Source organism: Nerophis ophidion, linkage group LG05 (genome assembly GCF_033978795.1).
Source record: "Nerophis ophidion isolate RoL-2023_Sa linkage group LG05, RoL_Noph_v1.0, whole genome shotgun sequence".
Taxonomy (NCBI): domain Eukaryota; kingdom Metazoa; phylum Chordata; class Actinopteri; order Syngnathiformes; family Syngnathidae; genus Nerophis; species Nerophis ophidion.
This window is the reverse complement of record NC_084615.1, coordinates 64,215,876-64,230,012: the sequence shown is the minus strand read 5'-3', so window position 1 is coordinate 64,230,012 and position 14,137 is coordinate 64,215,876. Positions and strand designations below refer to the sequence as shown.

Genomic DNA, 14,137 nt, shown 5'->3' with positions numbered 1-14,137 from the left:
TACGAAGTTCCTGCAGTCCTGGGTTCAAATCCAAGTCCTGGGTTCAAATCCAGGCTCGGGATCTTTCTGTGTGGAGTTTGCATGTTCTCCCCGTGAATGTGTGGGTTCCCTCCGGGTACTCCGGCTTCCTCCCACCTCCAAAAACATGCACCTGGGGATAGGTTGATTGGCAACACTAAATTGGCCCTAGTGTGTGAATGTGAGTGTGAATGTTGTCTGTCTATCTGTGTTGGCCCTGCAATGAGGTGGCGACTTGTCCAGGGTGTACCCCGCCTTCCGCCCGATTGTAGCTGAGATAGGCGCCAGCGCCCCCCGCGACCCCGAAAGGGAATAAGCGGTAGGAAATGGATGGATGGATATACCATACAACCCTACTACACATTGATTTCATGACTGATTTACTGCTCTAAAACACATGTTCTACTTTTCTATTTTCAAGCACTATATTATCAATCAATCAATGATTATTTATATAGCCCTAAATCACTAGTGTCTCAAAGGGCTGCACAAACCACAACGACATCCTCGGTAGAGCCCACATAAGGGCAAGGAAAACTCACACCCAGTGGGACGTCGGTAACAATGACGACTATGAGAAACCTTGGAGAGGACCGCATATGTGGGGAACACCCCACCCTCCAGGGGAACCGAGAGCAATGGATGTCGACCGGGTCCAACATGATACTGTGAAAGTTCAATCCAAAGTGGATCCAACACAGTAGAGAGAATCCCGTCCATAGTGGAGCCAACAGTATTAAACAATATTAAACACCCGAGCTTACTTCTAAAGACACATCAGGAAAAATCACAACAAGGATACAAAACAATGAACAGCTAACTGTTCATACTTGTCTTGCTTTGAAAATATTTGAGGGTCATTCACATCTTCAGTCTAATTCCTTTTTAAAGTGCCCTTCCAAGAGTAACATCAGGCTACCAAATACTTGAGGTCCGAAATATTTGCATGGTTGTCGTCTTCATTCTAAAGTAACGCACACAACCAGACCTTGTTGCCTTGACAAATGCATGGCACACCAAGGGTAATTTGACGAGGACAGGCATGCTTCCTAAAATAACTCTGGGACCCCCACCTGCCCTCCTTGGTCACTGGAGCTTCTTCCCCCCCCAGCTCCGAGTATGCTAAGGGAGTGGCCTGCAGAGAGTTTGTTTTGGGGTCGGCCAAAGGCTGCCAGGCAGACAAAAGAGAGGTGTCAGTCGCATTAAGTTTGAAGAGAAGATCGTTGTGAGGAGGAATTTGGGCCGTAGCTATGAGGGTGGGAGCTGCAGCCTTGGCCGGGGGGATATTCGGGTCACTGGGGACCATGTGTTTCTTCCTGGCCTTTGGGACAGACTACTGGTTGGTGGCCAGTGACAATTGTGGACCTTACACATGGCCCACAATGATGGAAAACAATTCCAATTGGACTGAGGTAAGACGTGAACAAATTTAAACAAGATAGCAGTTAGTGTGTATGTCTACAAGATAATTCAACACAGGTTCATTGATTGTACGGTAGCGCTAATGGCATTTTTTTTTATTAGGAGTGTTCCGATCCAATTTTGGTCCGATATTAGCAAAAAAACAAGTATTGGTTGTTTAATCTTACAGCTAAAATCTCTGATACAATCAGTTCTACAGCATGTTTATTTGTGCAAAGCTTGACAATTAAAAGTTAAAGTACCACTGATTGTCGCACGCACACTAGGTGTGGTGAAATTACTCTCTGCATATGACCCATCCCCTTGTTCTACCTTCTGAAAGGTGAGGGGAGCAGTGAGCAGCAGAGGTGGCCGCTCTCGGGAATCATTTTAGTGATCCCATCCATCCATCCATTTTCTACCGCTTATTCCCTTTTGGGGTCACGGGGGGCGCGGACGCCTATCTCAGCTACAATCGGGCGGAAGGCGGATTACACCCTGGACAAGTCGCCACCTCATCGCAGGGCCAACACAGATGGACAGACAAAATTCACACACTAGGGCCAATTTAGTGTTGCCAATCAACCTATCCCCAGGTGCATGTCTTTGGAAGTGGGAGGAAGCCGGAGTACCCGGAGGGAACCCACGCATTCACGGGGAGAACATGCAAACTCCACACAGAAAGATCCCGAGTCTGGGATTGAACCCAGGACTGCAGGACCTTCGTATTGTGGGGCAGACGCACTAACCTCTCTTCCACCGTGAAGCCGGTTCAACCCTCAAATCCATCCCTTGATGCTGAGTGGGAGGGATTGGGTCATATCTTTATAGTGTTTGGTATGACTCGGCCGGGGTTTGAACTCCCGACCTAACGATCTCAGGGCAGACACTCTAACCACAAGGCCACTGAGCAGCCAGTTAACATCTAAATGTCCTCCAATAAGCACAGACAGTTAGTCTTTTCTTATATTTTAGTCAAGTCATTTACACAAGGTACATAAGATACTACCAGAAGCTAGCAGCTACACAACAGCTAAGCACACAATAGCACACAAAAAAGACAGACTTGTCCTTAATTGAACAATATGACAAGTATGACATTTTTATTGTTGCATATTACTTACAGACAGTGACAGTCAGTAAAAAGCTACATGTAACTGTGCTACGTAGTGTAACTATATTTTCCAGGTACTTGGTGATAGCTTAGCAAGTAAGTTTTCCTTTTATAACTTTTAGATCCATGTAACTTGTAGCTTACATCAAAGCTACAAGCTACAAAGAGAGAAAATAGGGCCCCTAAGAATACGGGGGACATACAATGACCTCGATTGATTGATTGATTGAAATTTTTATGAGTCGATTGTACAGTACAGTACATATTCCGTACAACTGACCACTAAATGGTAACACCCGAATCAGTTTTTCAACTTGTTTAAGTCCATACATATGGCGAAAATCCGTGATGATTGGTTGGTGTTCTTATGATGAGTCACAATTGGCTAAGGTTAGGGCAAAACATTACAGACTGGCCAATCAGAGGCAAAATAAAGCGGGTCAACGAAACTAATAAGGAAGATCATCACAATCACACACTCATGTCACATGACGACAAGGGAGTCAGAGACAGAGGGTTGCTTGAAGCTAACGACAAAAAAAAACAAACATACTTTAAAATGGCAGTGGGATTCTCTCCGCCAGATTGGATTTTTCCTTTAGTGATGAAGAGGATGTGCAGGCATTTAGAGAAAACAATACCCAAAACCTTAGTTTTTAGTTGTTTACTCTGTAAACTAAAATCATAACTGTTCTCTTCTTCTGAGACGTTCAACACAAATTTAGGATACACATTAAAGTGAGCGAGTTCATGAACGTTTTACTGAACATAACCATTACCAACTGTTCCCAAAAAGCACAGAAGCCATTTTTTTTTGTCAATGTGTAGATAGATGCTGTTGTACTGTAGGTAGGTGTAAATGAATAACATTTAAGGGTGGGCCAAAAAAAAAGGCAAACTAATATGAACACACACATTGGGGAGTGGGGACTCCTAAAAGTAGTTTTAGGGTGTCCCCAGCTAAGTGACATTTAGTTAATAGCAATGATGTAACGACGGGGTTGCATTTTACTGAGTGAATCGTTCTCTCAAGATGCAGCAGGAACTCCGGAGGAAAAGTGCAAACATGCACAAATATAAAATGACAGAAAAGCATGCCGATAGCGTGGGAGCTATGGCGAAGCTTAGCACTGGAACAGGAATCAAAGATTGTGGAAATACTTAATTTAACCTGTTGGATGGAAGCAAATAGTAGATGTCGTCATTGATGTGTAGTGCAAACAAAAGCACCAGACCGAGTGAGGTGAGAGGACGGAATAAATAGCTCTCTGATTAGTGCCCAGGAGCAGGTGAGCGTCCCAAACACTAATCAGAGGCAGGTGAAAACAATCTGCTATCATGGCAACTAAAACACAAAACAGGGGTGCTGAAACCGAATTTAAACAAGTGAATCGACACATACACAAACTATTATCTGGGCAATGGATCATCACAAATGAACCCTTATTGGGTCCATTGGTACACACATGCTGTTAAATGCAGCTTTGATCTAGCAAACTATGTCGGTTGTGTAGTTTGTAGTGTGTTTTGCCACAATTCTCCAGTGGTAGCTTCCCCTATGGCATGTCTATGAATGTTCTCATTCATCCAGGTCATTGTAATCTCAGGCCATTCACTCGATCATAATTGGACTGTTTGGTATGTCTTAGAAGACGTTCAATCAATCAATCAATGTTTATTTGTATAGCCCCAAATCACAAATGTCTCAAAGGACTGCACAAATCATTACGACTACAACTTCCTCGGAAGAACCCACAAAAGGGCAAGGAAAACTCACACCCAGTGGGCAGGGAGAATTCACATCCAGTGGGACGCCAGTGACAATGCTGACTATGAGAAACCTTGGAGAGGACCTCAGATGTGGGCAACCCCCCCCCCCCCTCTAGGGGACCGAAAGCAATGGATGTCGAGCGGGTCTAACATGATACTGTGGAAGTTCAATCCATAGTGGCTCCAACACAGCCGCGAGAGTTCAGTTCAAGCGGATCCAAGACAGCAGCGAGAGTCCCGTCCACAGGAGACCATCTCAAGCGGAGGCGGATCAGCAGCGTAGAGATGTCCCCAACCGATACAGGCGAGCGGTCCATCCTGGGTCCCGACGAGCGGTCCATCCTGGGTCTCGACTCTGGACAGCCAGTACTTCATCCATGGTCATCGGACCGGACCCCCTCCACAAGGGAGGGGGGGACATAGGAGAAAGAAAAGAAGCGGCAGATCAACTGGTCTAAAAAGGAGGTCTATTTAAAGGCTAGAGTATACAGATGAGTCTTAAAGTGAGACTTAAATGCTTCCGCCTCTTATCTTAGGGGCGGCATGGCGTAGTGGGTAGAGCGGCCGTGCCAGAAACCTGAGGGTTGCAGGTTCGCTTCCCACCTATTGACATCCAAAAAATCGCTTTTGACCCCGGTGCCGCTCACACTGGTGAATGAATGATGAATGAATGATTGGTGGTGGTCGGAGGGGCCGTAGGCGCAAACTGGCAGCCACGCTTCCATCAGTCTACCCCAGGGCAGCTGTGGCTACAGATGTAGCTTACCACCACCAGGTGTGAATGAATGATGGGTTCCCACTTCACTCTGAGTGCTTTGAGTATCTAACAATAGAAAAGCCCGATATAAATCTAATCCATTATTATTATTATTATTATCCGAGTAGGCTTCATCAGTTTGTGCTCATAGACTTAGATTGGTCCAATCTAGTCGACTAAATTTAATGTAGTTTAAATTAATATTTTAAAGTTGAAGTACCAATGATTGTCACACACACACTCGGTGTGGTGAAATTTGTCCCCTGCATTTGACCCATCCCCTTGTTCACTCCCTGGGAGGTGAGGGGAGCAGTGGGCAGCAGCGGTGGGCTGTGCCCAGGAACCATTTTTGGTGATTCAACCCCCAATTCCAACCCTTGATGCTGAGTGCCAAGCAGAGAGGTAATGGATCCTATTTTTACAGTCTTTGGTACGACTCGTTGGTAAACTCTCTTAAATTGTATTCACTGAATATAGAATCTTACCAATGTTCTCTTAACTTGGTGCAAACATTTATTTTACAGTTAAGTTTATTGTACATTTGTACATTTCAATTCCTAGGGACGTAAACAGCATGTTACGAGTGCTTAGCTTTATCGTTTGGTCTACCCCAACAGTCAGTTTTAGGACAAAATTATACAACCTATTCCTTAAAACATCTGTAAAATCAGTGAAGGACCTACAGCTAATACCATTTGCATTCTGATCAGGGTAAACGTTACAGGAACCAATGAAAACTATTATGGTCGAAATAAGAAACCAAAAAGATGGTTTAAAGAAAACAGATTATCCTTGAATTTAAACAAAACTAAAATAATGTTATTTGAAAAACATAACTAGATGTTCAAACACGAATAAAATTAGATGGCGTAACCATTGACATAGTACAAGAGAACACATTTGTAGGCGTTATATTCAGTGGCCTAGTGGTTAGAGTGTCCACCCTAAGATTGGTAGGTTGTGAGTTCAAACCTCGGCCGAGTCATACCAAAGACTATAAAAATGGGTCCCATTACCTCCCTGCTTCGTCTCAGCATCAAGGGTTGGAATTGGGGGTTAAATCACCAAAAATGATTCCCGGGCGTGGCCACCGGTGCTGCTCACTGCTCCCCTAACCTCCCAGGGGGTGATAAAGGTTGATGGGTCAAATGCAGAGAATAATTTCCCCACACCTCGTGTGTGTTTGATAATCATTGGTACTTTATAATGACACTAAAATGAGCTGGAACCCACACATTATTAGAATAAGAAATTCTGTATCAAAATTCCGTTATACTCTGTACTTTTCTCTTGTGTTCGATACCTGAGTTATTGTGTACCAATATAGGGAAACAATAATAGCGTAGCAGTATTGCAGAAAACATCAGTTAGGACAATATATCACGCTGGATATAGAGAACACACAAATCCTTTGTTTATTGAATCTACAGTACCTCGTCTAGAGCCCTAAGGTCAGCTGACCAACTGCTGTTGGCGGTCCCTAGATCCAGGCTAAAGACCAGAGGGGACAGAGCCTTTTCCCTTGCCACCCTTAAGCTCTGGAACAGCTTTCCCCTCCACATTAGGTCAGCCCAGAGCCTGGGGGTTTTCAGAACCCTTCTTATGACCTACCTCTTCTCGCTGGCCTTTGACCTGAGCTGAGTCTGGCCACTAGACCACCATTTTCTAGTCCTACCCCCTGACCCCTTCGCTTTAGTTTTATTTTTCTATTTCTCACACTTTTTATTACTATGATTTTTATTTAGCAAATGTTTTACTTTTTATTCGACCCCTTTTACCGTTTTGCTTTTAGCACTATTTGGTTCGGTTCATTCATTTAGCCCTTTGAGACACTAGTGATTTAGGGCTATATAAGTAAACATTGATCGATTGATTGATATGTTCTTTTTGTTTTCTGTTTCTGTTGCTCTATGCTTTCTTTTTTTTAACCGGTAAAGGACTTTGGTTCAAATTAAAAGTTTTTTTTTTAACGTGCTATATAAATAAAATTGACTTGACTTGACTTGACTACAATATTGTAATTCATAGATCTTGTAAATTTTTAAATGGTAAAAATTATGTATGAAGCAGGCAGCCCAGAAACAGTAAACTAAATAAAACTGTCAATAAAGCATTTATATGCATGGATAACATTAAAAGCAGTAAATATATTTCTATGAGGAATTCAAGAATGGAGTGAATTAACTTAAGAACTTTAACACTGTATTAGGATGAGCCAGTCAAAGAAACAATATCAGCAAATGGTGCTTGGAAATATACAGAAGGACCATAGACGCACAGTGCCTGATGTCAGTATTAGACATTCATTATGGGATGGAGGTTAGATCAAATAAGCTGTGCCGTCTTCCTACTCTCTTTTGACATGACCATTTATGTACAAATGTGCTTATTTTTATGGTATTTTTTTTAAGATGGCGCCACTGTAGTGGCTGCTGGTTGCAGGAGCTCTGTGCTCTTGTATATCATTTGTGTTCTTGATGTTTTCCTTGTGTTTTAATGTGTTTTTGGCCCTTTGGTTAGGCCCCTTTCGTGATTTTTGCTTTGCTTATTGGTGCTTTTTGGAGAACTTTTGGATCTTCCTCAGGGGAGCCTTTTGGACATGACCATATTTGAACCTGAGACTAGCAGGTGGCTCTCTGCCACACCGAGAGTGACCGGAGGAGAAGCAGACAAGGAGACTGAGCTGCGGATCTGGCGTTGGGATGGATGGGCTTCACAAAGCCCTGGCTGAGGAAACTTCCGTCTCCCTGGACAGATTCTCGCTTGTCCGTGTGGACTGGACATTGGCCGAGAGCTTGTGGGCAGTCTAGGACAGAGTCGGCTCTCTTGGTCACTTTGTTGGATCCGTTGCTGTCTCCGGCCGTGCTATTGTAGTCCTCACTCCAGGAAATAATGGCATGAAGCACCGCAGAGGTCACTGTGGTGTATGCGGGTGATGAGAGGATGTTTTTTGTTGTTGTTTGAATGTGCACAATCTGTATCATTTGTTGCACATTTTAGGGGTATTTGTTGAATTTTACTTTTGTAGCTGTATGTAGAAATGGGGCCGCTGAAGTGGCAACTTTTTGCATATGCTCAGTGCTATAGATCTATATTTTATGTCCTTGTGTTCTCTAAAGTTAACCTCTTGTTTACATGTGTTTTTTACCTTATTTGTGTGGCCTTTTTGAACCTGCATTGTGGGACAAATAAAGTCTACCCTATTCTGACCTGATGATCTTTTTCAAGAAGATCTAAATACAATTGATTTTCATGAGCAGGCTGACCAATTTTGAGGAAATGCTGCTGTCTGGAATTACAGGATGTCCAGATTCTCACCAAAAATGTTATAGGTCCATCTTCATGTGTCCTATAATTTAATATACGACGGCGTTGCGCTGTTGGGAGAGTGGCCGTGCTAGCAGCCTGAGGGTTCCTGTTTCAATCCCCACCTTCTACCAACCTTTTCATGTCCATTGTGTCCTTGAGCAAGACACTTCACCATCGCTCCTGATGAGTCGTGTTTAAGGCTTCACATGGCAGCTCCAGCCATCAGTGTGTGAATGTGTGTGTGAATGGATGAATGTGGAAATAGTGTCAAAGCGCTTTGAGTACCTTGAAGGTAGAAAAGCGCTATACAAGTATTACCATTTACATTATTTTTCTTTTGTCAACACTTGTGCTGTTGAAAAAGGACACCAAAACAACAAGGCTACTACTGTATGGTGAGATCATTTCTATTCTGACCACTGGATATGTTTATCCGTCATAAGATCTTTATTACAACCCTTATATTGTCCAAGCACGTGTCATCGTACAAAGTTTAAAGGCCTACTGAAACCCACTACTACCCACCACGCAGTCTGATAGTTTGTATATCAATGATGAAATATTAACATTGCAACACATGCCAATATGGCCTTTTTAGTTTACTAAATTACAATTTTAAATTTCCCCGGAGTTTGGTCTTGAAAACGTTGTGTAATGATGACGTGTACGTCACGGGTTTTTAGGAACCATGAGCGCTGCACACACACACAGCTAAAAGTAGTCTGCTTTAACGGCATAATTACACAGTATTTTGGAGATCAGTGTTGCTGAATCTTTTGCAATATGTTCAATTAATATTGCAGAAGTCAAAGTAGAAAGATTTAGGTGGGAAGCTTTAGCCTTTAGCCACACAAACACATGGTGATTCCTTGTTTAAAATTCCTGGAGGTGAAGCTTTACAATGGATCAGAGTGCGGTCAAGCGAACATGGATCCCAACTACATGTCAACCAGCAGGTTTCGGTGAGAAAATTGTGGTTAAAAAGTCGCTTCTTACCGGAGAAAAGCTGAGCTTGTGCCGTCCATAGCTGCCGTCAACTCCCCTGAGACATTGGCGTCAAGACACCCGTGGAGACACCCCTCCGACTATCAGGTACTATTAAACTCACTAAAACACTAGCAACACAATGGAAAGATAAGGGATTTCCCAGAATTATTCAAGTAAATGTGTCTAAAAACATCGGAATCTGTCCCAATGCAATCGCGTTTTTTTGTTTTTTTTTTCTAGTCCATCGCTATCAATATCCTCAAACGCGAATCTTTCATCCTCGCTCAAATTAATGGGGAAATTGTCGTTTTCTTGGTCCAAATAGCACTTTTTGTCGGAGGCTCCCTTTAAAATCAATGTGAATATGTGAGGAGCCCCCACACTTGTGACGTCATTGTCTGCGACTTCCGGTAGAGGCAGGGCTTTTCTCTTTGCACCGAAAGTTGCGAACTTTATCGTGGATGTTCTCAACTAAATCCTTTCAGCAAAAATATGGCAATATCGTGAAATGATCAAGTATGACACATAGAATGGACCTGCTATCCCCGTTTAAATAAGAAAATCTCATTTCAGTAGGCCTTTAATTGGTCTGTATTATATAGCGCTTTAGTGCTTTACTTTACCAGCACGAAACCCAAAGTGCTTTACATTATAGTGTACAGCACATTCACCCATTCACACACACACACACACACACACACACACACACACACACACACACACACACACACACACACACACACACACACACACACACACACACACACACACACACACACAAACACACACACACACACTGACTGATGGCGTAAGCTGCCATGCAAGGCTAGCAAGGTGCTAGAAGTGTTTTGCCCAAGGACACAACGGCTGTGACTAGCATGGCGAAACCTGGAGTCGAACCAGGAACTCCTAAGGCGTTGGCACGGCCGCTCTATCAACTGAAACCCCCTTTATGAGTTACATTTATATAAGCTAATAGTGTTGAAATCAATCAAAGTCTTGCATATCCCATAAGGGGTTGATTAAAGTTCCTACATATCATCGATCATGTTTTTGACAATCCTGTGGAAAATATAAACATGCATGTTTCATAAGTTCCTCTTGAAGGCCGCACAAACCCCCCAATCAGAATCACATTGATGTTTTGGCACCTTTCAGGTAGCTCATGGCAGCCGCAGCACTGCCATGTGTTGACTGGCAGATATTTCACTGTCTTTATTTGACAACTGATGTCAGACTTGTTTCCTTTTTTTCCTGCAGTTTGTCGAAGCAGTCGACGTGTCTCCTGCTTCCCTCACCCTCCACCATGAAGGCTTTTTCTGGCGCTGCGTGTTCCAGGTAGAGCCTGCTGCAGATGCAGTGCTGGCAACTCTCTTCAGTACGTGGAAGTACTTTTCAAATGCAGCTCATTTTGTTTAGTGAGGAGATTTATCAGGCAAAAACAAAAACAAAACATATGCAGGATAGAAAAAGCACAATAATTAAAAAAAATAGGTATATATTATATTTATTACATTTAAACAAATTAATTTTGTATTTTGAAATAAATAATAGAAACTGAATAAATACTCAATACATGTTTAATAAAATAATTTAAAAACATTTAACGGCATAAGGAAAATAACGAAATACATATAAGTAACAAAAAAATATGAACTACGCTACAATGTAATCAAATGAATTTAAAGGAAATTAAATTAGATAAAACAAAATAAAATATAATTAAATAAAGTAAAATCCCTACAGTGGAAAATAATTTAGTAATAAACTGGCAAATTGTAATCATGATAATACTAATAACAATGATAATAATAGTAATAATAATAATTAAAGAATACATGGTGATAAATAATTAGGAAAAAATAATAAGAGTACAATATAAATACGATAAACACTGTAAAAACACAATATACATATATGTATATATATATAATAACTATTATATATACTAAAATTTAAATAACTAAATGAAATGAAATACAATGAGAATAAAAAAACTATTAAAGTAAACACCATAAAATCCCATAAAATGCAATACAATGAAAAATAATTGCCTCCACAGTGGAAAATCAATAAATAAATAAAAAAAATACAATGAAAATACAATAAATAGTTAATAATAAACAGAATAAACACATTTCAATGCAATATGTTTGTTAATTATTATCAACATTTTATAACATCAATAAAATAAATAAAGCAACTCCAAAATATAAAATAAGATGAAATGAAATTAAAATAATAATAATAAAATAAAATAAAATACAATAAAATAAAATGCATTGTGATGATGCAATAATTATTTGCCTTTCATATTTACTTGGCATTACATTTTTTAGGAATACATGTCACAAAATCACACATTTTCACTCAATACTCTCTACTATATACTTTGAAACTTCCTTGTTTGTTTGTACTTGTAGCCAACCAACCAGAATCCAAGGTGTGTGTCCATGGCTACCTCTTCCCACTACCAATTACACTTGGCCCAGTACCTCATCCCATATATGACGCGACAGCAGGTGGTGCACCTTTAAGCCAACAAAAGAAGGAATATCTTCTCAAAAATATATTTCTTGTAATAACATATGTTGCTTGGATTTGTTTTAGTTTTCAGAGGTTTCTGGACAGTCTTCATAATCCTGGCATTGGTCTCAGCTCTGGCTGGGAGCTTCCTCCTGGTCTGCGGGGTCCCTTTTATCAGCCATAAACTCTACAAGCTCGGAGGAGCCCTTTTCATCATTGCTGGTATGCGAAAAGCACATTGTGCCTGTGGGCCAATACAGCACTTCCCAACCACTGTGCTGCGGCATATTTATGGGCTTTGGTTTGCAAGTTGTAAAACAGGGGTGTCAAACTCAAATACAGAGTGGGCCAAAATTTAAAACTGAACAAAGCCGCGGGCCAAGGTTGAACAAATTAACTTTTTAATAGGGACCCAAACAAGTTTTGCATTGAACATTGAACAAGCAAGGCTTATACACAGTAACTTTCTAGTGACATGCAAAATTGAGTTTCAAATATTAATAATAATAATTAAAAAATATCAATGGCATATCAAATAAAATTTAAATACAAATTGAATGCCTCTTTTCTATTTGCAGCCTTCTGAGGTAAATATCAAAATACATTGTAGCGTCCCGAAAGAGTTAGTGCTGCAATGGGTTCTGGGTAATTGTTCTGTTGTGTTTATGTTATGTTACAGTGCAGATGGTCTCCCGAAATGTGTTTGTCATTCTTGTTTGGTGTGAGTTCACACTGTGGCGCATATTTGTAACAGTTGTAAAGTTGTTTATACGGCCACCCTCAGTGTGACCTGTATGGCTGTTGACCAAGTATGACTTGCATTCACTTATGTGTGTAATAGCCGCATATATTATGCGAGTGGGCCTGCACGCTGTTTGTATGGAGGAAATGTGGACGTGATGGTTGTAGAGAATGCTAAAGGTCCTCAATATTGTTGTCCGGGTAAACATCGGGAGAACGCTTGCCCCGGTAGATTTTCGGGAGGGGCACTGAACTTCGGGAGGATTGGCAAGTGTGAGAAATTGAGGTGTTACAGCGGCACCGCTGCTGTGTAATAACGGCGGGCCAGCTGTAATATTAATTCGATATTGCCTCAAGGGTCAAATTAAATTACACGGCGGGCCAAATTTGGCCTGCGGGCCCGAGTTTGACACCCATGTTGTTAAACATCGGCCCAATACACACAAAAGAAAAGAAAATTGTTGGAGCCAGTGAAGCATCCTAAATATCTAAAAAGTCCCCTGCTGATTTGAGACTCAAGATGTCTACGTGGTCATAATTGTAGTCAGCTGTTCATGCCTGTCACATGACAGACACGCCCTGCTCACACATGAGCAAATATATCACTCACTTACTGTTAATGTCCCCGCAGTTGCTGCAAGTAAACAGCGCCACCTTGGTAATCGTATAACAACTGCAAGGGATTTTAACACAGCAATGATCAAACGTATTTGCATTCCTCCACAGCGTGCTCGTTCCTCTTCGTTTTGCTGCTCTTCGTGCTGTGGATGGAGGTGGTGGACGTGAAACGTTACATCCTCCAGGAGAGAGGCGAGACATGTTCTGATGGCCAGGTTTCAGTACTCTATGGCCTGTCGTTTATGGTGGCTGCAGCCGGCGTCCCCCTGGAGCTCGTGTCTGGGCTGGTCTTCATGCTTGTGGGCCGAGCGCTGCTTGCCAACAAGTGAGCAGGCCATCTGGCATACATGCAGGGGGTGACGCAACTGACCTTTTTATATATCCTGCACGAGGACTGAGCAGCTATTCTGGCAAAGTTTCGTCACCTTTCTTTGGAGGTACGACAACAGAGACGCGCGTTGGAAATAAAGTATAATGATATTATAGCTCAATATAGTAATCTACATAAGGACGAATTTGCCTCAGATTTGATGAAATTGAAAAGATGTATACAGTTTAGACGCATCTGTAAGTTTTTAATGGGATTTTCGTTGTTCAATTCAATTTGATTAAATCTGGATGATATCAAGATGACTGTAGTTTATACCTTGCATTCAAATAGACATGTGTTCAATTTATCAGGGACATGTATCTGTTTCACATTCCTAAATTTCTTTATTATTTCTTTAAATTTTTATTGACATCCAGCGTCCGACATTCTTATCCGTGACATTATATTTATGTCACGCCTGTAAGATTATGTTTTGGTTTTTGCCATGTTTAGTTTTTTGGACATTTTGTTCTGCCTTGGCACTTCCTGGTTTGTTTTTGTCTCCATGCCAACTCATTAGTTTTCA

General features: G+C 41.4%; 1 protein-coding gene across 1 annotated transcript; it reads left to right on the top strand.

The window, feature by feature from the left end:
* Positions 1-1,120: 1,120 nt before the first annotated feature.
* Positions 1,121-13,869, top strand: LOC133553497 (transmembrane protein 182-like). Its single transcript, XM_061901765.1, has 5 exons — positions 1,121-1,430; positions 10,617-10,734; positions 11,780-11,878; positions 11,967-12,104; positions 13,350-13,869. Exons 1-5 carry the CDS (start codon positions 1,269-1,271, stop codon positions 13,568-13,570), a joined length of 738 nt encoding a protein of 245 aa, XP_061757749.1. The 5' UTR covers positions 1,121-1,268; the 3' UTR covers positions 13,571-13,869.
* The last annotated feature ends 268 nt before the right edge of the window (positions 13,870-14,137 follow it).

Excerpts from the sequence above, each read along its gene's own strand:
- LOC133553497 (XM_061901765.1), top strand. The coding sequence starts at position 1,269 with ATGAGGGTGGGAGCTGCAGCCTTGGCCGGGGGGATATTCGGGTCACTG. Across the intron at positions 1,431-10,616 it reads ACAATTCCAATTGGACTGAG|TTTGTCGAAGCAGTCGACGT; the intron begins GTAAGACGTGAA and ends TTTTTCCTGCAG. Across the intron at positions 12,105-13,349 it reads AGCCCTTTTCATCATTGCTG|CGTGCTCGTTCCTCTTCGTT; the intron begins GTATGCGAAAAG and ends ATTCCTCCACAG.